We start from the raw sequence: 25000 nt of genomic DNA, 5'->3' as shown, positions 1-25000 counted from the left end.
AGAGGAGGAGGAGGAAGAGGTGAGGTGGAAAAGGAAGGAAAGGGAAGAGCCAAAAGAGAAGAGAAGGAATGGAAGAGAAAGGCATGTAAGCAAAATAGAAAAGGAGAATAAGAAGGAATAAGATAAATCAGACGAGGACGAGGAAGAAGAAGGAAAGAATAACACAGAGAGAAGAAGGAAGTAAAAGGGAAAGAAGAAGAAGGAAATGGGAGAGAGAAAGAAAGAACGGGAGGGAGGGAAACGAGAGGAAGAAAGAAGGAAGCAAGGGGAGGAATAGAAGAGGAGAGGTAGAAGGGTAGAAGAGGAAAAAAGAAAGGAGGATGAGGAGAAGGAATAGAAGAAGAAAAAGCAAATAAGAGGAAAATAAAGATGACGAAAAGAGAATAAATAAAAACAACGAGAAGACAAAAATTAGAAAAAAACAAACAGAAGAAGAAAAACAGGAGAATGAGGAAGAAGTGGAGAGCGAAAAGGAGGAGGAAGAGGAAGAGAAGGAGGAGGAGGAGGAGGAGGAGGTGAGAGCGTGTTAGTCTTAATGAATGAATCTGATTTATACCTGGCATCTTCAAACACCTGTGTGAGAGAGAGAGAGAGAGAGAGAGAGAGAGAGAGAGAGAGAGAGAGAGAGAGAGAGAGAGAGAGAGAGAGAGAGAGAGAGAGAGAGAGAGAAAATAGAGCGAGAGAGGGAGAGAAAAGTGATAAAGGAGAAGCGAGGATGCGGAAAGGGAGAAAATGGGAGAGAAAATGAGAGCAAGAGAGAGAGAGAGAGAGAGAGAGAGAGAGAGAGAGAGAGAGAGAGAGAGAGAGAGCAGTAATAACAGGGCGCTGAATGGACGGGTCTGCTGTATTGTCCGTCCACTTTGATGTTTGTCTGTTTAATCATCCGTCACCACTATATTTTCCTGGCCCATGAAATACTCCACTCTCTCTCTCTCTCTCTCTCTCTCTCTCTCTCTGCCCATCTCTCTCTTTTCGATTTTATTTTCTTGTTTAATTTTTTGTTTTCTCTCTCTCTCTCTCTCTCTCTCTTCAGATTTAATTCCTCTTCTCTTCATTTCTGTCTCTCTCTCTCTCTCTCTAAGCTTCAAATGATCATCAGCGGCTCGAAGCAAACGTTCGGAACCGCTTCACTTGGGGTTTCGAAATTACCTGAGATTACTGAACCCTCTCTCTCTCTCTCTCAATGTTTCGAGATAACGACTCATTAATGATTTCATCCCGATTAGGTAGAAGAGGGAGAGAGAGAGAGAGAGAGAGAGAGAGAGAGAGAGAGAGAGAGAGAGAGAGAGAGAGAGAGAGAGAGAGAGAGAGAGATAAACCTCATATTTAAGATAGAACGTGAAATATTAAACCGCATTGGAGTGGAGGAGGAGGAGGAGGAGGAGGAGGAAGCAGAGGACGATGAGTAGAAGGAGGAAGATGAAAAACGAGATACATGAAACGGAAACGAAGATAAAAAAGAGAAAAAAGAGGAAAATGCAAGACTATTAAACCTCAAAAAGAAAATAAATGAAAAAGAAAGATTTTGAAAGTGAGGATGAAGGTAACTTATGTGTGTAATTAGGAGTCCAAACAGGTAATAGAGGATGATGATGATGATGATGATGAAAGAATGAAGGAAGGAAACTGAATGAAGAAATGATGGAGCGATGGAAGGAAATCGAATGAAGTAAGGAATAAAGGAAATGGATTGAAGAAAGAATAAATGAAGGAAACTGAAGGAAGGAAAGAACGAGGGATATCAAAGAAGGAGATTACTCAGAAAATAACGAAAAGGAGAAAAAGTGAAAAAGAAAGCAAACAAAAAACATAAAAGAAAAAAATATTGCTGAAAAACACGAAAAAAATGATTAAAGTAAGAAAAATATGAAAAAAATGAGAGAGAGAGAGAGAGAGAGAGAGAGAGAGAGAGAGAGAGAGAGAGAGAGAGAGAGAGAGCGCAGGTGATGGCCCAGCCTCACCTCAATATTCACAGCTCTATCAATACCTGACGGGCAGCACACCTTGCCGTACCTGCAGGAGGAGGAGGAGGAGGAGGAGGAGGGGGAGGCAGATTGAGATGAAGGAAAAGAAGATGAAAATATCGAAGAAAAAGCTACAAAGAAGAATAAAGAAAAATATATAAATAGGGAAAGAAAGTTTGAAGAAGAAAAAGAAGAAGAAATGAAAAATACAAGAAACGAAATGAAAAGGAGGCCGAGAAAGAGGAGGACGATGACGAGGAGGAGAAGAAGGACGAGGAAGAGAAGGAGGAGGAGGAGGAGGAAAAAGAAAAAGAGGAGGAAGAGGACTACCCTATACCGATCCATAACCATATATGTATTTCTCTTCAAGTGGAGGATTAAAAAAAAAAATGCAATAGGAAAAAACAAATCTACCAAAAAAGTTAAAAAAATCTAAAAAAAAAAAGAAAGGTCAAAAAAAATATAAAGTGTCTCTGAAATTGAAACGATTACGAGAAACTGAATCATGGAACTCGACTTTAAGGAAACGTGTGAGTGTGTGGACAGGTGTGTAGAGAAGAGGACAGGTGTGTAGAGAAGTGGGCAGGTGTGTAAGGCCAGGTGTATGGTTAATTAGGAGGAGGAGGAGGAGGAGGAGGAGGAGGCGGAAGAGGAGGAGGAGGAGGAGGAGGAGGAGGAGGAGGAGGAGGATTTGAGAATGGATGATGAAAGAAGAAAGAGTAGAAGAAGTAGAACAAGAATAACAGGAGAGTAGAGTAAGCAGAAGACAAAGAAGAAAGTTAAGGAAAAGTAAAATAAGAACAATAATGGAAATAAAAGTAGAACGACTAGAAGAAGGAGGAGGAGGAGGAGGAGGAGGAGGAGGAGATGATCAGGAGAGAATAGGGATGAAAAAAGAACTGGAAATATTAGAACAAGAACAAGAATATGAAAGAAAAAAAGAAAATAAGTAGAGAAAGTAAAACAAGAATAGTGAAACAAGAAAGTATAGAAATAAAGAAAATAAAAAAGAAAACAAGAAATTAAGTAAAGAAAAAGTAAAACAAGTCCAAAAATAAAAAAAATGAAATAAAAGTAAAACAAAAACAACGAAAACAATTATATAAACCTGCAATCAAAGAAAAGACCTAGAGAAAAAGAACAAATAAAACAAAATAAAATACACCTCTCTACACCAATCATTAATACAGACAAAAAAATCAAAACAAAACAAAAAACAAATCTGAGGCAACCAACATCCCATTTTCATTAATTAAGAAAAGAAAACGGAACTTCGAAGAAAACCACAACAACAAAGAAAACGACTAACAAGAAAGAGTAACTATTATTTTCTGGTTTGCATTCCCTTGAGAAGAGTTGTCGGGGAGGGAGAGAGAGGGAGGGAGAGAGAGGGAGAGAGAGAGGGAGAGAGAGAACATAGATAAATTACCGGTAAGTCTTTAGGGAATAGTGGGAACATTGTGGGGCTAAAAGTAGTAGTAGTAGTAGTAGTAGTAGTAGTAGTAGTAATAGTAGTAGTAGTAGTAGTAGTTGTGGTAATAATTGTAAGCAGTAGTACATTTCTCTCTCTCTCTCTCTCTCTGGGAAGGAATGAGAGAGTGAAGGAAAGATTTGTAGGAGGGAAGAAGAGACAGACGGGAAGGAAGAAATATGAGTGGGCTGTGGTCAAGAGAGAGAGAGAGAGAGAGAGAGAGAGAGAGAGAGAGAGAGAGAGAGAGAGAGAGAGAGAGAGAGAGAGAGAGAGAGAGAGAGAGAGAGAGAGAGAGAGAGAGAGAGAGAGAAGGACGAGAGGGATGAGGAATGAAAGACAGAGAATGAGAGAAGGAAAGAGGAGACGAGAGAAAGGGAAGGAAAACACAGGAAAAGAAAGGAACAAGTATATAAAAAACAAGGAATACAGGAAGGAAAGAGAAGGAGGAAAAGCGATAAAGGGAGAGGGAAAATAAAGGGAGGGACAAGGAATGAACGTCTGGGGGTGAAATGAAGAGAGGAAGAGAGAAAAAAGAAAAGAAAGAAGAAAGGAGGAGGCAGAGAAAGGGACAGGGAATGAAAGACAGAAAATAAAGGGAGGATACTGAGAGGAAAAGAGAAAGAGAGAGAAGAGAAAAAAGAAAAGAAAGAAGAAAGGAGGAGGCAGAGAAAGGGACAGGGAATGAAAGACAGAAAATAAAGGGAGGATACTGAGAGGAAAAGAGAAAGAGAGAGAGAGAGAGTGGGAGGGAGAGAGGGGGGGGGGAGAGCAAGGAGGGGAAAAGTAAACAGTATCTTTAGTTTCACACGATCACCGAGTCTTAATGAAACTTAAAGGTGATCCCGGGCCAGGCCTTCCATTGACACCACTCGTTTAATTTGATTCCTGGACGCGCGCCCCGGCACACCTAAGCACCCCGGTACAATACGCTCCCCCAGTAACGCATCCCAGCATCAGGATATCCTAAGCTCCCCAGTTATGCCTCTCAACCCCCAGAAGTGCTCTCCCAAGCATCCGCCAGCACCCCAGTACAATACGCTCCCCCAGTAACACATCCCAGCATCCGGATATCCTAAGCTCCCCAGTTATGCTTCTCAACCCCCAGAAGTGCCGTTGTAAGGGCAATACCTCCGACACCATCACAATCTCCCCAGCATCCCCCAGCACCCCGGTACAATACGCTCCCCTAGTAACACACCCCAGCATCCGGATATCCTAAGCTCCCCAGTTATACCTCTCAGCCCCCAAAAGTTCTCTCCCCAGCATCTGCCAACACCCCGGTACAATACGCTCCCCAGTAACGCACCCCAGTATCTGGATATCGTAAGCTCCCCCAGTAATGCTCACAAGCTTCCCTGATACCTCTCAACCCCCAGAAGTGCTCTCCCCAGCATTCTCCTCCCTCCCGCTCCCCTAAATTACACACCCAATCATCACGGTACCCAAACTCCCTCAGTAACATACCCCAGCTTCCCTTAACATTCCAGGTACAATACGCTCCCCCAGTAACGCATTCTTATCTACCTCCCCAGCATCCTTATCTCTCCCCTCCCAGCATCCTCTTCTCCCTCCCCAGCAACCTTATCTCCCTCCCCAGCATCCTTATATCTCCCCAGCACTTCATCCCTCCCTGCCCTAGTATTCTTTCCTCCCAGTATCTTTATCTCCCCAGCATCTTTATCTCCCTCCTCCCTCCTCCCCCCCCTAAGCATCATCATCTCCCTGACATCTCAACACAGCTTTCGTTTACTCCTTAACACTTTATTGCAATAGAGAACGACCCCCCCCCCCCCTCTCTCTCTCTCTCTCTCTCTCCGTTATTTGGCACTCTTATCTATTTTTTATTCTCCCTTTTTCCTTGTCTAAGTGTGTTTAAGGGCGTTTTACGGGGTCGTGTTGTCTTGATGGAGGAGATGAAGGAGGGAGGGAAGGTAAGGAGGGAGGGAGAGAGAGGGAGGGTGAGAAGGTAGGAACTCAAGATGATAAGATGGGACGAAAAGAAAGAAGGAAGAGAAGGAAGGAGGGAGGTAGGAAGAAAGGTGGACTAAGGGAAGGAAGTGGTGAAGGAAGAGATGAAGAAAAGAAAGAAGGAATAAGGAGGGAGGGAAGGAGAGAGAGGGAGGGAAAGGAGGTACGAACTTAAGATGATAAGATGGGACAGAAAGAAGGAGGGAAAGGAAGGAAAGAGGGAGGTAGGAAGAAAGGTGAAGTGAGGGAAGGGAGACATGAAGGAAGGAATGAAGAAAAGAAAGAAGGAATGAAGGATAGAAAGAAGGAAATAAGGAAGGAAGATGGGAGTTTAAAGTGTATTGGAAAAAGAAAAAGAGAACATAGAAAGAAAGGAAGATTAAATAATGAACGAAATAAGGGAATTGAAAAAGTGAGAGAGCGATGAAGATGAGAAAGAGGAGAGAAAAACTAAAGATAATGAGTAAGAGGAAAACAGGATAAGAGGATGAAGAAAGAGGAAGAGGAAGTATATCAAGTGAACGAAAGAGAAGGCGAGAAGAGTGAGAATAACAAGGAAGGAGGAAAGAAAAAAAATCGATGAGGATGATGAAATATTTAATGAAGAAGAAGGAAAAATGAGAAAGAGAGTTAATTGAAAAGAGAAATAGGGAATAGGAGGAAGGGAAGCAATGAAAGGAAGAAAGGAAAAGAGGGAAAAAAGAGGGAAAAAGAGGGGAAAGGGGAAAAAAGAGGGAAAGAGGGAAAAAAGTTGTGAAAAAAGTGAAAAAGGGAAGTGAGGAAAAATGTAAAAAAAGGTGGAGAAGGAAAAAAAGAGGAAAATAAGCGTCAGAAGAGATTAGAGAATGAAGGGAATGGGAAAATAAAAGTTGCAAAGGAGGAAAAAAATAAAATAAAAAAACGAAAAATAAAGGAAAAGGTGGAAGAGAAGGAGAGTGAAAGTGAGACTGGAGGAAAATGAAGCTAGGAAAAAAAGAGGGAGCAGGAAAATAAGTGATAAAAGAGGTGGGAAGTGAAAAAAAATAATGCAAAAAAAAGAAAAGAGAGAAGGAAGAAAGAGGAAAAGAAAGAGAAAGGGAGACTTAAAGAAACAAAAAAGGAAGAACAAAAAAACTATAACGAAGAGAGAGAGAGAGAGAGAGAGAGAGAGAGAGAGAGAGAGAGAGAGAGAGAGAGAGAGAGAGAGAGAGAGAGAATAAGAGGCAAAAGAATTCTCCAATCACACACATAAGTTCCGGGTTAGAGCAAGCAAGCAGTGTTCCTTTCCTCTTTACTTCCTCTTACCACTCCTCTTGCTTCTCAAAGGGCCCCACTAAGAGGAATATTGTCTCTCTCTCTCTGTTTCTTCTTGTATTTCCTTTCCTCTTCATTCTCTTCTTCGTTTATAAGCCTCCTCTTCCTCTTCTTCCTCCTCTTCCTCTTCCTCCTCCTCCTCCTACTCTTCTTTAAGCTCCCCTTTCTCCTGCTGCTTCTCCTCCTCCTCCTCCTCCTCCAAAATGCCCGGATCAAGAGGAGACAATGGGAGAGAAGTCAGTGTTACCAACCTCACCTCCTCAATAAACCCTCTCTCTCTCTCTCTGGGGATATTTTCGTAGTTGATTATATCTATTTGTCTGACTATCTGTCTGTCTGTCTGACTATCTCTCTCTCTCTCTCTCTCTCCTGTCTGGCAACACTGATTTTTTGTTTGTTCGTTTGTTTGTTTGTTTACTTTTTGAGAACAAGGAGGACGATAAATTTGGGAATATTGTTTATCGATCGTGTTTTTATTGTGTAGCCACCCCCTCTCTCTCTCTCTCTCTCTCTCTCTACTCTAGGTAATCAATGTATTGTTCTAATGTATGTATGTATGTATATATATATATATATATATATATATATATATATATATATATATATATATATATATATATATATATATATATCGATGTGTGTGTGTGTGTGTGTGTGCGTGTGTGAAAAAAATTAGGAGTGAAGGAAAAATGGATTAAAGAAAGGAGAGAATAAGAGAAAATACAACTAAAAACAGTAGAATAACACGTAAAAATAAATGAATTAAGAAAAAGAAAGAAAAAATAGTAAAAGAAATCAAAACGGAATCAAATAAATAAAGGAGAAAAAAACAAAAACAAAAAACAAAACAATCAAACAAGAAAAACAAAAGAACCGAAGAAAATACAACACAAAAAAACAAAACAAAGAGGGAAAAAAAGAAAAAAGAAAGACGGGAAATTCCTTCTGTGGTTTTGTAGTAGAAGAGTAACCTTTTCTTTAGACCATAACACTCAGCTGAGGGGAGGAGGAGGAGGAGGAGGAGGAGAGGGGAGAGGGAAGGAAGAGGGGAGAGTAAGATGTGTAGGGAAGGAGGAGAGGAAGGGAGGGAGAGGGCAGCCGAGGGGTCCAGGGAGGGGAGGGAAAGGGAGGGGATGGAGAGGGAGAGGAAGGGAGAGGGGGGTGAAACAGGAAGGGAGATGAATAGTGGAGATGAAGTGTGGAGGGGAAACGGAGGTGAGTTGCTTAAAGGAGATGAGGGGAGATGAGGGGAGGGGAGGGGAGGGGGAAGAGGTAAGGGAGAAGAAAGGGGGAGATGAATAAAAGAATGAAGAAAAAGAAGATAGGAAATGAAAATGATGAGGAAAAAGAAGGGGGAGAGTTAAAAGTAATGAGATGAGGTAGAAAATGAGGGAAGAAGATAAAAGGGGAAAAGAAACAAAAGAGTCGAGATGAGAAACAATAACATAAGAGGAAAAAAGAGGAAAGAAAGGGGAAAAAGAGGAAAAAAGAGGAAAGAAAGGGGAAAAAGAGGAAAAAATTAGGAAAAAGGGGAGAAGATGTATGCTAAGAAACTAGTAGATAGGAAAAATAAAATCAGTGAAAAAGAGAGGACAGAGGGGAGAGGAAAGGAAAACGAGGGGAAAAGAGGGGAGATGAAGGGAGATTGAGAAAAAAATGAGGGGGAAAAGGGAAGATGACGCAAACTAAGAAACCAGAAAATACGAGAAAAAAAGTGAGAGAAGAAGAAGGGAAAAGGAGAAAGATGAGGGGGAAAAAAGATGGGAGATGAGGGGAAAACGAGAAGAAAAAAAATAAGAGGCAGGTCATGTAGGTCTCTAAAAACACGAACTAAACCAATGTTGGCTCTCTTTGTGTTTCCTCTTCCTCTTCCCTCTTGGCCCCCCTCCCCTCCCCCTCCCCCCCTCGTCGAAATTAAGAAAAATGAAGGTAAGGCCGCCAGTTTGTACGAAATTGGGGGGGCGGAGGCACTGGGCTTGACACCAGTGAATTAAACCCCCTTCCCCCTCCTCCTCCTCCTCCGTACTCCCCCTCCCTCTTCCCCTCCTCCTCCCTGACCGTTCCCCTCACTCTGGGTTCTCTCCTCCTCCTCCTCCTGGTTCTTTTGCTACTCTCACACCTCCTCCTCTTCCTCTTCCTCCTCTTCCACACCCAGTCACATTCTCCTTCCCTCTTTCCTTCCTTCCTTCCTCTTCTTTATTTTTTATTGTCTTATCCTTGATCTCTCTCTTCTTCCTTCTTCCTCTCTCTTGTACTGTTATTTCTCCTCCTCTTCTCCTCTTTATTCTTTTCTTTCTTCTCCCTCCTCTTCTTTCTTCTTTGTTGCCCTCTCGTTTTTCCGTCTTTATCCTCTTCTTTTCTTTCTTTTCTTTATAATTTGTTTTCTCTCCTCATTTATTTCCCTTTTCCTCCTCCTCCTCCTCTTGTGGCATTTTCTTCTTCTTCTTCTTCTTCTTTTTCTTCTTCTTCTTTGTGTTCATTTCCTCAACCTCTTCCTTTTCTTCTTCTTCTTCTTCATTTCCTCCTCCTCCTCTTCCTCCTCTTTAGGCTCATGTGAGAAGGTGGAACTTGGGCTTAATACAACGTGTGTGTGTGTGTGTGTGTGTGTGTGTGTGTGTGTGTGTGTGTGTGTGTGTGTGTGTTCGATCCTTTCTTTGATCCTACTATTGTTAGCGTGATCCTACCAGTGGAATTTAACGTCTGCTAGATTAGTAGGAACCTTCTGCTGAGAGAGAGAGAGAGAGAGAGAGAGAGAGAGAGAGAGAGAGAGAGAGAGAGAGAGAGAGAGAGAGAGAGAGAGAGAGAGAGAGAGAGAGAGAGAGAGAGAGAGAGTCTACTTCCTTTACTAGTTACTGCTTCTGGTCTCTTATTGAAGTAGGGAGAGGAGGAGGAGAAGGAGGAGGAGGGAGCGAAATCTTACCAGTAGAGAGGAGAGGAAGAGAGAGGTGTAGAGAAAGAGGAAGAGGAAGAGGGGAAGAGTGACTGAGGATTCTTCTTCTACCCTCCTTCCTTCTATTAACTCCTTCCATGTCTTCCTTCATACAATCCTTTCCTTTTTAATCAACTTCCTTCTCCCTTTTCTCATATCTTCGTTCTCTCTCTTTTCTCTCTTTTTCCTTTCCTTTCATCCCTCTTCACCTTCCTCTTCCTTCATCTCTCCATCCCTCATCCCACTCTCTTCCCTCATATCTTCCTTCTTTCTGCAATTCTCTCCTGTTTCCTTTCTCTCTTCCCCTCCCTCTTCTCCCTTATCCCCACCCCTCTTTTTCTACCTGTGATCAATGGGAAAGGTGTGAGGGATAAGTCTTAATTACCATATGGCTTTATCATTCTACCTGCAGAGATATGGAGGAGAGGAAGAGGAGGAGTAGGAGGAAGAAGAGGAAGTGAAGGAAAGGAAGGGAGTTAAAGAGGAAGGAAAAATGGAAAGAGAAGAGGGAAATGAAAGAGGTGATAAGGAAAAGAAAAATAAGGTAATAAAGAGGAGAAAGAGGAGGAGGAGGAGCAGGCGGAAGAGAAAGTAAAGCAACGGAAGGGAGTTAAAGAGGAAGGAAAAAATGAACAAAGAGAAGAGGAAGATGGAAGTGAATATGGAGATAAAGAAGAAGGAGAAGGAAATCAATAAAGAGGAAGAAGAGGAGGTTACGAATGAAAGAAGAGAGAAAGAGGAAGATGAAGTAGATAAGAAGAATGAGGAGGTTAAAGAGGACAAGACGAAGAAGGAAGAGGAAGGTGAACATGAGGAGTATCAGGAGCGTAAGGAGGAGGAGGAGGAGGAGGAGGAGGAGGAGGAAGAGGAGGAGGAGGAGGAGGAGGAGGTCTGCTGTCTCTCACACACACTCGTAAGAATGATTAAGGCGCGATTAGATTCCTCTTGCCTTCCCGCTTTTGTTTCGACCCCTTAAAAGCACCTCTCTCTCTCTCTCTCTTTTCTTTTGTTTTCTTTACCGCTTTTATTTTTTCACATTTTTCTTACTTTTTTAATCTGCTTTTTCTTGTTTAATTTTGTCTTTGTTTGTCTGTCTATCTTTGTCTGTTCTGTGTGTCGATCTATCACTGTCTATCTGTCTGTCTGTCTTCTCTCTCTCTCTCTCTCTCTCTCTCTCTCTGCGTGGCGGCGGCTGTGAAATTCCAAAAGAAAGAAAACTTTAAATTGGTCATGGAAAAGTTTCGCTACTTTTTAAAATCTCTTACATTGTTTTCTTAATTGCGTTATTTTCTCCATATCTGGTTCCGGAGGTTTATAAATAATGGAGGAAAGGAGGGAGGGAGGTAGAGAAGGAGGGAGGGAAAGGAAGGAGGAGGAGGAGGAGGAAAGGAAGACGGGTGAAGATAGAGAGGAAGGTGCATTTTTCTTCCTGAGAGAGAGAGAGAGAGAGAGAGAGAGAGAGAGAGAGAGAGAGAGAGAGAGAGAGAGAGAGAGAGAGAGAGAGAGAGAGAGAGAGCGGGGGGGGGGGGTTAAGGGATATTGCTCAAAGACATGGTGAGTGATTACAGTAAAGGAGGAGGGAAGGAAGGGAGGGAAGGAGAGAGAAAGGGGAGAGAGGGAGAATAGGGTTGAGAAAGGGTTCATTTAAGGGAGGAGGGACTGCGGGAGAGGGAGAAACGTAAGGAAGAAGAGAGGGAGAGAGGGAGGAAATGAAGGATAAAGGAAGGGATGGTGAAGAAAGGTTAGGTATGGAGAGAAGGAGGAAGAGAACTGGGAGGTAAGATGATATGGGAGAGAAGAGAGAAATAGAGAGAAAATGAGGGAAATGAAAGAGGAAGAAAAGGAGAACAGAGGAAAAGAGGAAACAAAGGAGTAAAAAGGGCAACAGGAGGTTCGCAAATGTGTTAGTGAAATCTTACAAACTTTTACCGTAGACTTTATTTCGAATTATTTTTACTCATAAATATTTAGAAGACTTCATAATAACTCTCGTAGTAGAATATGTAGTAACAGCAGTACAAAATAATGATGATAATAATAATAATAATGTTTTAATAAGTAATAAAAATAATGCAATGATTGGCCGGGATGCAAAGGTTTACCTCTAATCATTTATGTATGTGTGTGTGTGTGTGTGTGTGTGTGTGTGTGTGTGTGTGTGTGTGTGCCTGGTTTATCGGTCCACACATTAATCATCAAACACACGAAGGAACGAACAAACAGAAAAGGAAAAAAAGGAAAAGCGAGAGAAAAATACCAAGAAAATATCCGATGAAACTGAACGGATGGAAAATAAAGTAAAAAAGTTAATAAGAAAAAAAAAATATTCCTAAGATACAGAAATACAAGACCAATATATTTCCCCTTTCCAAATTTCTTTATCCTGTTCTTTCCCTTTTCCCAACATCCTTATGCCCCCCTCCTTTTTTTTCCTTTCATAAAACCTTTTTTTCTTTACGTTTCCCATTTTCTTCTAATACTCAAACCTTTTCTTCTCCCTTTTCTTCATGACCTCAACCCCCTTCTAAACCCCTCTTCCTTTCCCTCACCCCTTTCTCGTCTTCCCCTTTCTCCTTCTTCTCCCTTTTCCCGTCTCATTTTCCCTTCTCAATCTTTCTTCTTCGCCCTTACCTCCCCCTCTCTATTCCAACCCTCCTTCCTTTCCTCTCCCCTTCTCCCCTTTTATTCAACCCTTTCTCTTGTCTCCCCAATTCCTTTCCCTAACCCGTTCCCATATCCTAACCCTTTTTTTCCTCCTCCTTTCTCCTTCCCTTTCCCGACCCATCTTTCTTTCACCTTTCCTCCCTCCCTCTTCTAAGCTTTTCTTCCTTCCCTCTCCTCCGTCCCATCCCTTCTTTCCCCTCCCCTCCTCACCTTTCCCACTCCTTCCAACTACCCCTTCCCCTTCCCCAACTTTTTTTTCTTCTCTCTTTACCCTACCCCCTTTCCAATCTTCATTCCTTCCCCTTCCTCTCCTCCTTTTCCCAAGCATTCTTCCTTCCTACTTCCCCTTCCCCAACTTGTTTTCCTTTTCTCTATACCCTTCCCCCTTTCCAATCCTCATTTCTTCCCCTCCCCCTTCTCCCCTTTCCCAAGCATTCTTCCTTCCCCCTTCCCATTCCTTCATCCTAAGCTCTTCCTTCTTCCTACCCCTTCTTCTTTTCCACCTTTCCCATTTCCTTAACCTTCTTCCTTCCCCTTCCCCTCACCCCCTTTCTTCCCCCTTCCCAACCTCTTCCCCTCCATGCTGCCTGCCTCTCTTCTTCCCCCCCTTCCCCTCCTTCCCCCTTTCCCCCCCTCCCCCCACGTCAAGCAAACATCAAGACCCCGAACTCCACTTAAAGAGGAAAAAGTTTAAGGTTGAAATGCATAATATAAGAAGCGAGGAACCACACGGAGGTAGACGACCCTCCCCTCTCCCCCCTCCCCTCCCGGCCCCCCTCCGAAAAACATGTACTTTTTGCATATAGATAGAAATTAACTGAAGCCACTTAAGAACTCAAAAATGGAGGGGTGAGGGGGGAGGGGAGGGGGAGGGTGAAGGGAAAGCGCATGGGTAAGGAATCAAGATGCATTCATGAGGGTAAATTGGTAATGACGATGATGATGATGATGATGATGATGATGATGGGAATTTATTGGCAAGGAGAATTAATTATGGCGGTGAGTTTTTGCTTTTTTTTTCATCCATCTTCCTTGCTTGCTCTCTCTCTCTCTCTCTCTCTCTCTCTCTCTCTCTCTCTCTCTCCTTACATATACACATACAATTAAGTACACATATGAATTCATCTCTTATATATATATATATATATATATATATATATATATATATATATATATATATATATATATATATATATATATATATATATATATAAAAGGAAAATAAATAATAGGGAAGAAAATGCCTGATAAAAATAGGAAAAAATGAGAATAAAAATTGTTACTAAAATACAATCATAAACAACATACAATAGATAAGAAAGTAAAAAAAAGGAGGAAAATTAGGAAATAGATAATCAGGGGCAGGAAGAGGAGGAATAATAAGAATAAAATGACAAAAATAAGACGAGCAGGAGGATAAAGGAGGGTAATTAGCCACAGGTAAGGACCCTCGCACCTCTTCACACCTGTCCAGGGCGCGGAGAAGGTGACGGACAGGTAGATGGACAGTCACAAACACTTCCTCCTCCTCCTCCTCCTCCTCTACCTCCTCGGGTCAAATTACCTTCCTCCTCCTCCTCCTCATCTTCCTCATTACTGTCAAGAGGGCAAAATCACTCCTTTCTAAAGGGCCATAAGAGAGAGAGAGAAAGAGAGAGTGAGAGAGAGAGAGAGAGAGAGAGAGATACTGATAATTACTATATTCTCTCTCTCTCTCTCTCTCTACCAACTTATCTAAGCATCCATTAAAATCTTTCTTTATCTATCCGTCTATCTATCTCCAGTTTCCCTCACGTACCCTTTTCTTCTTTCTTACTCATAAGGAAAAGAAAGAAAAGAAAAGGAAACGAAGAGACGAAAAAACATAGAGGTAATGTATGTTGTGTAAGCATACGTAAGTTAAGTCAAAGTGTATGTGTACCTGTGCAAATATGTGTACCTATGTAAGTAATTGGTTATTGTGTGTAAGTGGTTATAAATTATGTACGTATGTATGTATGTATGTATGTTTGTGTGTGTGTGTGGAGGTGTCTAGAAGGTGTTATTTGTAACGTATGTATGTATGTGTATGTATGAATCCATGTATGTGTACCTGAATGAATCTATGTATACATGTAATCAGGTATTCAGGTGCATGTGTGTGTGTGCGTATGTGCGTGTACAGGTGAGTCTCGCAGGTGTTGTTAGCGGCCGTGTAGCGAACAAAGGATTTATTATGCCCGTAAATCCCTCAAGGGCAGACACTGAGGCCGCTGATCCGCCTTATACGAGGAGGGGAAAGAGAGGCCGGAGGTGTTTCGGGCCAAGACAAAGCGATGACGCTATTATTATTCCCGGTAATTATTTCCAGACAAACAATGGAGGAGGAGGAGGAGGAGGAGGAGGAGGAGGAGGAGGAGGATGGGGAAGAGGAGGAGGAGGATATGAAAATGGGTATGAAGGATTTGTTTAGGTGAGGAAAGTGAAATTTATAAAGGAGGAGGAGGAGGAGGAGGAGGAGAAGTGGAAGAAAAGAAGAGGAAGAATAAATATGAAGAAAAGGAAGAAAAAAAGGGGAAAAAGAAGAAAAATGATGATGAGAATGGTGATAAGGAAATAACTAGCAAAACAAATATGATAAATTCAAGTTAAAATAAAGATAGGTAAAAACTGTATCAAGTATTGGGTATGAGGAGAAGGAGGAGGGGGAGGAGAGAAGAAGGAGGAGGAGGAAAATAAAGAGGGAGATGAGTAAAAATAGTAAATATAGTAAAATAGTGAAATATGGATGCAAAGTAACATAAATAATCTAAATCAATAAAATGAAAAATAAACTAGAAATGAAATGAAAGCGAGAAATAAAAATGGCAAATAATAATGAAATAAAAACCAAAATAAGCAAAATAATAAAAAAATAGTAAAATAGTAAAATTGGAAATCAAAGTAAAATAACGAAACCAAATCCACAAAACGAAAAATAAATTAGAAATAAAATGAAACAAAAAATAAAACTAAAAAATAATAAACTTAACTAACCCAATAAATGTTAAAGACGCAATAGACATAGCAATGGAAGACAAGTTACGCCTTGGCCCACATTTCTCAGATCGACACAATATTATTTTTTAACCTACTACAGAGAAAGGAGATGAATATTAATGACGCGATGAATGAAGAAAAATCAATCATAATAAGTTATGTTACGCTGAATGATTTATCGGTTATGAGGAGGACGAACACACACACACACACACACACACACACACACACACACACACACACACACACACAGATAGACAGACATTGACAGGCAGACACAGATAACCAGACACACACACACACACACACACACACACACACACACACACACACACACACACGCCCCCCCCCACCCACCCACACACACATAGCCCCCCCCAACCCCCCCCCACACACACACACGCACACACACCTTGTTGTTCGCTCACCTGCGTGGAGATTATTACAAAAAATAAACTCTCACAAAAAAAAGAAAAAAAAGAACAAGACTGAGGTGTGACACGGGCCCTTTTGTCTCAAGTTGTCGTCCCCCATTGTTACCTGGACGACCTAAGACTCATTACGTGGGCCAGGTGAGGTGGGGGGCGGGGGGTGATGGAGGGGAGGAGGGGGGTGAAGGGAGGAGGAGGAGGAGGGAAAATGAAGTATGAGAAGTATTAATGAGGAAGAAGGTTTGAGGGGGAGGTTGAGAGGAGGTGGGGGAGATTAGTTGGGGTACGTGAGGTTGGGGGAGAGGGTGAAAGAGGGGGAGAAAAGGAGGAAGGGGTGAATGAGTGGTAGTGGGTAGAGGGGTAAGGGAGGATAAAAGGGCTGATATTGAAAAGAGGGGAGAGGGAGAGGGGATTGTGATGGGGTGAATATATGAAAGGGGAGAGAAGAGAGGAAGATGAGGAGGGTGGATAAAGAGGGATAAGGGAAGATGAAGGGGGTGGGTGGGAGAAAGACAATGAAGGGGAGGAGGGAGTGAGGGAGTGAGGGAGATAAGAGTGAGGGGGTAAAGGAGGGGAGAGGGAGAGAGGGAGGGAGGAGAAAAAAGGAGAGAAGGGAAGAAGTGGAAGAGTTGAGCGATTAAGGTGCAAGAAATGAAGCTGAAATAGAAGATGGATTAGGAAACTTGCTTGAATTTGCTGATAAGAGATAGCAAAAAAATACCCGATTATATTTTCTCTTCCTTTACCTCTATTTTTAACTTTTCTATCTATTTATCTATCAATCTATCTATCTACCTACCTATTTATCAATCTATCTAACCGTCTATCTATCTATCAATCTATCTATCTATCTACCTAACTATTTATGTATCTATCTAACCGTCTTTCTATCCATCTATTTATCTATCTATCAGTCTATCTACCTTTCAGTCAACAGAAGAGTAAAAAAAACGTTGCAAAAGGTTAGTAAAATTAAACATATATATGTGAAAGAAATTATTCACTGCGGACATTTCTGCACGCGAACCTTTTATCGATTTTCTTGATTTATTTACGAACTAACTTAACTGTAAACTTTATCTTTACTTAGGAAAATATTATTAATCTTATTTCTCAAACGACTGAGAAGAAATGATATGCCAACAATAATCTTAACCATAAGCAGCAGCAGTAGTAGTAGCAGTAATAGTAGTAGTAGTAGTAGTAGTAGTAGTAGTAGTAGTAGTAGTAGTAGTAGTAGAATAAATTGTTGTTGTTGTTGATTGTTTTCTGTCACCTCTTTCAACCTTTAAGGAGTTTATACAACACTTAAAAGAGTTTTCTCAATCACTTTTTTTTGTTTGTTTGTTTGTATGTGTGTGTGTGTGTGTGTGTGTGTGTGTGTGTGTGTGTGTGTGAGTGCGTATATGCGTGAATGAAAGTCTCTAACCAACACACACACACACACACACACACACAGACGAATTAAATCAACAAAACGAGAGAGAGAGAGAGAGAGAGAGAGAGAGAGAGAGAGAGAGAGAGAGAGAGAGAGAGAGAGAGAGAGAGAGAGAGAGAGAGAGAGAGAGAGAGAGAGAGAGATTGGTAAGGTTAAAATAATTGTTTATCTGTATGTCTTCAGAGAGGACGAAAAGAGAGGAGGAAGTGAAAAAAAAGAGGAGGAGGAGGAGGAGGAGGAGAAGGATAAGGATAAGGAGGAGGAGGAGGAGGAGGAGAAGGAGGAGGAGGAGAAGACGGAATAAGAATACGAAACCAATATGAAAAAATGTGTTGATGAAAAATAGGAGATGAGTAGGAGGAGGAAGAGGACGAGGAGGAGGAGGAGGAGGAGGACGAGGAGAGGGAGGGGAGGGAGATGAAAAAGAGATTGAGAAAGGAAAGATGAAAAAAAAAACGGAGTAGGAATAGGAGATGCAGAAAAAGAGGAGGAGGAGGAGGAGGAGATGAAAAAGAGGAGGAGGAGGAGGAGGAGTAGGAGGAGATGAAAAAGAGGAGGAGTCAAAGAATCTTTCTCATTGGAACATTTTCGTCAGCTTCCTCCTTCCCCTCCCCTTCCCTTCCCCTCCCTCCCCCTCCCTTCTCTCCTTCCCTCCCTTCGTCTCTCCCTCCTTTCTTCCCTCACACTTGCCTCAGACTCTCCCTCGGCAACGTTCATCTCCCTCATTCCTCCTTCCTCCCTGCGTCTCCCATTTATTGAAGTTTATCTTACTCCCTTCATTTATCATCTTTCTCTCCTCTTCTCTCTTTCTCTCTCTTTCTGTTTTGGACTTCCTAATTATTTAAACTTTATATTTTTTTCTTTTATTTCTCATTCTACTTCTTTATTCCCTTTTTCTCCTTCTCTGTCTTGTATCTCTCATTTATTGAAACTTTGTCTTATTCCTTTCATTTATTATCCTCCTTCTTTCTTCCTCTTCTCGCTTTGTCTCTGTTTTGCATTTCTCATTCATTGAAATTATCTTATTCTCTCTCTCTCTCTCTCTCTCTCTCTTGTTTGGGGTAAAAAGTGTGTTTGTGTGTGTGTTCGTGAGTTTGTTAGCGTTTCTCTCGCACCGTTTCGCTTCAACACGTGAAAAAAAAAGAAGTGAAACAGGGAGAGTGTTATTTTTTTAGTGTTTCGTTTTCGTGAAGTGACAAGTGAAATGAATTGATAAAAAAACGTGAATTATTATTATTTGTTTGTTATCTGAAGAATCGTTCGCGGATGTAATAATAATACTGTTAATACTTATAGTCACACTGATACTACTGAGAATACTGATACTGATACTGATAAAAACGCTGGTAATACTGATAATACTGATAAAAACGCTGGTAATACTGAGAATACTGATAAAAACGCTGGTAATACTGATAATACTGACACTCACACGGATAATAATACTGAGAATACTGATAATAGTAATACTGATACTGAGAAAAACGTTGGTAATACTGATAATACTGATAAAAACGATGGTAATACTGATAACACTGATACTCACACGGATAATAATACTGAGAATACTGATAATAGTGATACTGATATTGATAAAAACGCTGGTAATACTGATAATACTGATACTGATACTAATACTGATAAAATATTAATAATACTGATAATACTGTTAGTGTGAATTTTTTCTTTATTTTCGGAAATGTAAAAATAGAAGAAGCATATTCGGGTGATTTTTTTTAATAGTAATGTTAGTGATTGATAAAAGGAGGGAGCGTGATTTTGTCGTTGTTGTTTTTCATTTATTTAACAGGAATGAGGAACGGTTAAGCGAGGAATAAAAGTAATAATAATAATAATAATAATAATAATAATAATAATAATAATAATAATAATAATAATTGCCGGTGCATAATTTAAAGAGAAACAAAAACAAATAAAGTGAAGCAAAAAATCCATTAAGTGAAGTTCAGAACATAAAGAAAATAGTTAAATAATATTGACTTTGAAAAAAAAAAATCACACAGAAGAAAAAAAAAGAAAATAGAAAACGTTAACAAAATAGAATCAAACCAAAACAATAACATGAAAAAGTGAAGAAAAAAAAACGAAAAAAAAGTAAACAAACAAAAATAAGTGACTCCAATTACCACTATTCCAAGGCATCTTTTATACTCTATGGTTTGAATCAAGAAGTCTAATGATGATGATGATGATGATGATGATGGTATAAGGGCAAGCCACACAGACCCTACACATCCTTATAAGACAGGCCTCGCAGCGCACACCCTCCCTCTGTCGCGTCTCGATGGACACTGAAGAATGGAGCTGGTGCGTGAATATAAAGTCTGGGTGTTGAAGAAGAAAAGAGAAAAGTTACTAAATGGCGAATAAAAAGATAGAATTAAGTGTATGGCGAATAATATAGACAGGAATTAGACAGATGGCGAATTATATAGACAGGAATTAGACAGATGGCGAATAATATAGACAGGAATTACACAGATGGCGAATAATATGGACAGAAATTAGACAGATGGCGAATGATATAGACAGGAATTAAACAGATTGCGAATAATATAAACATAAATTAGACAGATGGCGAATAATATAGACAGAAATTAGACAGATGGCGAATGATATAGACAGGAATTAGACAGATGGCGAATAATATAGACAGGAATTAGACAGATGGCGAATAATATAGACAGGAATTAGACAGATGGCGAATGATATAGACAGGAATTAGACAGATGGCGAATAATATAGACAGGAATTAGACAGATGGCGAATAATAGACAGAAATTAGACAGATGGCGAATAATAGACAGAAATTAGACAGATGGCGAATGATATAGACAGAAATTAGACAGATGGCGAATGATATAGACAGAAATTAGACAGATGGCGAATGCTATAGACAGGAATTAGACAGATGGCAAATAATATAGACAGGAATTAGACAGCGGCGAATTATATACAGACAGGAATGAACTATATGGCGCATAATAGACAGGAGTGTATTAGATAGTGAATATTGATTGAATGATTGACTGATTGATTGAAACCCACTGTCATAAAAGGAGGGATCATTTACCGCTATACTTGTCCTCCTCCTCCTCCTCCTTTTACTCTTCCTCCTCCTCCTCCTCCTCCTCCTCCTACTATTACTACTACTACTACTACTACTACAAACTTTTCTATGAAGCACATCGTAAAAATAAACACGAATGGGATGAAAGAAATGAGAGAAAGTTATTTATTAGTTCCTCTTCGTCCTCTTACTCTCAATAGCGACACCAACAATAAGAGTAATAATAATAATAATAATAATAATAATAATAATAATAGATAATAAAAACAAGAACAACTCCATGAACGACACAATCCGGAACGTTGCATTCGTCTCTCTCTCTCTCTCTCTCTCTCTCTCACTAAACATTACTAATCTACGTTGACATTTAACCCACGCCACTCATGAGATACTTTGGTGAAGGGAGAGAGACAGAAGAGGGAGGGAGGGAGGGAGGAAAGGAAGGGGAGAGAGAGGAAGACAGGGTGCAAGGAAATGAGGCGACAGAGAGAAAAGTTACTGACGTGGGGGAGGAGAGAGAGAGAGAGAGAGAGAGAGAGAGAGAGAGAGAGAGAGAGAGAGAGAGAGAGAGAGAGAGAGAGAGAGAGAGAGAGAGAGAGAGAGAGAGAGAGAGAGAGAGAGAGAGAGAGAGAGAGAGAGAGAGAGAGAAAAAAAAAAAAAAAGTGAAAATATTAACATGGGGAAAAAATGTGGAAAATGAAGAGGAATAAGCTAGAAAGAAGAAAGGAAAGAAGATGTAAGGAGAAGAAATAAAATAGGAATCGAGTATTTTTTTCCCTTTCTTTCCTCTTTTCTTCCTTTCGTCACTTCTATACCACGAAATGAAGAAAAAAGAATAAATAGCATAAAGAAAATAAATAATGAGGAGGAAAACTGAAGAATATCAAAGGAAATCACGTCTTTTTTTCCCTTCATTTGTTTCCTCTCTAACGAAATAGTGATACAGACATAAATAACAAAAATATAAGCACCGTCTGGTTAGTATATCGGTGTGCGTGACAAAAGCCGCCGCGTCAGTCAGGTGGGAGAAGAGACTCTATTGAGGGATTTAATTAGCGGCGGCGGTGGTCAGGTGTCAACAGGTGGTGAGTGCGAGATCGCCCTTCACGCCTCATCAACACAAGGCCGGCGAGGATGTGTGTGTGTGTTCGGTGTTATGATCAGAGGATAAAATAAGAATAATGTCCTTGTTTTGTTTTGTTTTGTATTGGTGAAATGATAGATACAGAGCGATTGATTGAGCAAGTGAGAGAGAAATACTTGCAGACATACACACACACACACACACACACACACACACACACACACACACACACACACACACACACACACACACACACATACACACTCTACAAAAATAGATACCAATGAGTTTCTTTACTTTAAACTCACACACTCGATTGTAATTTGAGTTAAGTTGAATTTGCTGCCCTCTTTTTGTGTTGAATCAGATGCACACACACACACACACACACACACACACACACACACACACACACACACACACACACACACTCTACAAAAAAACATACGAATGACAGTTCCTTTACTTTAAACTCACACATCTGATTGTAATTTGAGTTAAGTTGAAGTTCCTGTCCTATTTTTGTGTGTTGCATTAGATAAGAATAAGGTACACTAAATCTAATAACAACTAATTGACTTTACTATTTTGTTATACGTACTTTCATTTTCAATATGCACATGATCACACACCTAAAAACGTAAACATATAGAAGATGAATGAATGAATGAATCGGGAAATGAAAGGCGTGGGTCATATTTCGCTGCACTAATATCACAAAGAAATAAAATAAGCAAATAAAAATAAATGGTGTATACAGAATTAATCATGTGAAAACTAATTACTTCTTTACGATTCTGTAAATATTTCACATTCCACTGAGGTGTTTTACTATGAAGATTGTTACTGTTCACTATAATTGTTAAGTTCTGGAAATAATAATGAGTTGATTACTATTACTACTACTACTACTACTACTACTACTACCACCATTACTAAAACTCCAATAACTAATTCCGAATGTTCTCTTTCTTTCCACAGAACTGAAATTGGAGGCATGTGACAATTAGAGAACCAGGAAATGAAGAAGAAACCAGCCCAACCCAACTTAAACTAGCCCAACGAACCTCTCTCCAGCCCAACGAGCCAAAAAGAATTTAACTCCATATCAAAGGATTTTAAGAGGGTTTACGAACACCCTAGCCTCGTTTAGAACCTCAAAAAGCCCTTTACAAGCCTTCACAACATATCAGGAGGGCGAGAAACCTTTAATATGTGGAAGGAAAAGCATTGAAACCTGAGTGAGAGAGTTTAGAGGAAGTGAAGGTGAGACAAAGGGATGTAATGCTATCTAGTGAAGAGAAAACAAATGAGCAACGCTAACGCCATCTAGGGAGCAAAATCAGACCTATACAAAGGGAGAGACGAACCTGAAACGACATTTAGTGAGCGAAAACCCAAATAAACAAAGCGAACGACATCTAGTGAGAAAGAAAGCAACTAAACACGAGACCAGCGACATCTAGTGACGCAAACACAACGTAAACAAAGGAAGGGACGGGGCAAAAACGACATCTAGTGAGCGAAAACCCAAATAAACACAGCGAACGCCATCTAGTGAGAAAGAAAGCAACTAAACACGAAACCAGCGACATCTAGTGACCTAAACCCAACGTAAACAAAGGAAGGAACGGGGCAGAAACGACATCTAGTGAGTAAAAACCCAAAATAAGGAACGTAAACAGCATCCAGTGTAGAAAATAATCATCAAAAACAAAGTCGACGCCATCTAGTGAGGGAAAAAGGAAATAAACACAACGCCAACGCCATCTAGTGACCATAAAACACAACTAAACAAAGACAATGAAAAGTGAAACGATGCCGAACCTCACAAGACAAACTGGTGACATCTGCATCAGCTTGACCCCCTCCTCCTCCTCCTCCTCCTCCTCCTCCTCACCAAGCCCAACCAGAGGGGGTGAAATGGGGTCACACGAGGCGGTCTTGGGGTCAAAGGTCATGCACTGCCGCTCCCGCCGCCGCCCCCCGCGCCCTGACCAGCCGACCCCACGCCTGCCCTGGGTCACACGCCTCGCCCTGGTGACCCTGGCGTGTGTGATGGCGCCCACCCACGCCACGGACGGTAAGGACAGGAGATTGTTTTTATCTTTATTTTACTTTCTTATTATTATCCTTATTGTTGTTATTATTGTTTGTTTATAGCAATGGACGAAGCTCAAAAACAGGAATCATAAAACAAAACAAAGAAATAAAAATCAGGAAACAGTAAAAATATCAGGAAAAAACACACAAAAAAACAGGAAAGAAACAAAACAGGAAAAAAACACAAAAAACAGGAAAAACACAAAAACAGGAAAAAATACAAAAAGGAGAAAAAGAAACAACAAAAAAAGCCTGCAGTTGTTTATTATCATTGTTGCTTGTAAATATAAGGACGTTTTGAGAACATGTAAGGTCTATCCAAGAACTTCATGAATTGGGGCGAAAAGTAAGATTGGCGTATGTTCAACGTGTGTCTTAAGGTCATTCTCTGGTATTTCATTGCAGGGCTGAAGACTTTTAACAGCGCAGTGAGGAAAAAAAATTCGTTGATGTTCTACGAGTATAGTTTAGAAGAAAAAGGAAGAATCTAACAAAAAAGTGATGTAAAAAAATTCATAGCGTTGATGTGCCAGGCGTAACGTATAAAAGGAAAAATCTCGCAAAAAAGTGGTGAAAACATAAATAGCGTTGATATACCATTAGTAAAGTAGAAAGTTAAAGCAGAAATCTAGCAGTAAACGTCTTCAGTGCTAAGGGAAAATGTAATGCCCCCAAAATATTACAAACTCTCCCATATATAAGAGGTGCGTAACAGGACACCTCTCCTCTTGAAACTGACCAATCTTTCGGCCACTCCTCTAACTCTTTTTAGGAGCAGTGACCAGCGGGCTTTTTGTTCATATTTGTTTCCTTTTTTTATGCCCTTGAACTGACTCCTTTGCCGTAAAAAAATAGTAAAGAAAAACGTAGGAGCATAAATCGAGCTAAAAACAACAACCAATCCATTAAGAGAAACAACAACAGGGAATATTTAGTAAGAATATCATTACTGTGAGAACGGGAAGAATACAGTAAAAATATAATAAATTCTAAAATAAAATATAACAGGCAACAAAAACACTGAAAAACAGGAAACAAACAAAACAAAACAGGAAAAACAACAAGAAAAAACATAAAAACAGGAGAAAATAACACTAAAATAGGAAAAAAACACAAAAAGAGAAAAGCGAAAAACACAGCAACAACGTCACTCTACCAAAAGTAAAATGAGACAAAACAATCACAATCTTGGGAAAAAAAAAAAAAAAAAACTCAACTCGACTAACTTCACGATCGGGTTCAAACTAACTCCCTGGCACCGTCTTTTTATTCGCTAACATAACACAGCCGCCGTCACCGAGGCTTTCACTCCGCCACGCATTCCTCCCCCAACCCTTCCCTGCATTACCCAACACCTCGACCTTACTAGCGAGGTGTGGCGACAGGAGGAAGGAGGGTAAGAAAAGAGAAGAGTGGGGAGGTGCATGACAGTGATGGGCTGTGAAAAGGGGAAGAATGGGCAAAAGACAAAGATAGATATATAGAAAAGTGGATAGATAGATAGTAAGACAGAGAGAAGAGGGGTGGGATGATGATGCGTGGAATA

General features: G+C 40.5%; 1 protein-coding gene across 5 annotated transcripts in view; it reads left to right on the top strand.

Annotated features, from left to right (window-relative positions):
• LOC127005458 (lachesin-like) overlaps nucleotides 1-25000 on the top strand; it is a 132314-nt gene that overhangs the window by 29231 nt on the left and 78083 nt on the right. For all 5 annotated transcript variants that reach the window (XM_050874345.1, XM_050874343.1, XM_050874344.1 and 2 more), the window contains exon 2: nucleotides 22333-23434. In XM_050874345.1, coding sequence (XP_050730302.1) covers nucleotides 23155-23434 — 280 coding nt within the window. In that variant the 5' untranslated portion in view covers nucleotides 22333-23154. The remainder of the gene's footprint in view (nucleotides 1-22332; nucleotides 23435-25000) is intronic.

This window comes from Eriocheir sinensis, chromosome 30, assembly GCF_024679095.1.
Source record: "Eriocheir sinensis breed Jianghai 21 chromosome 30, ASM2467909v1, whole genome shotgun sequence".
Classification (NCBI taxonomy): domain Eukaryota; kingdom Metazoa; phylum Arthropoda; class Malacostraca; order Decapoda; family Varunidae; genus Eriocheir; species Eriocheir sinensis.
Note: the sequence above shows the minus strand (reverse complement) of the source record. Positions and strands in the feature narration are given on the sequence as shown.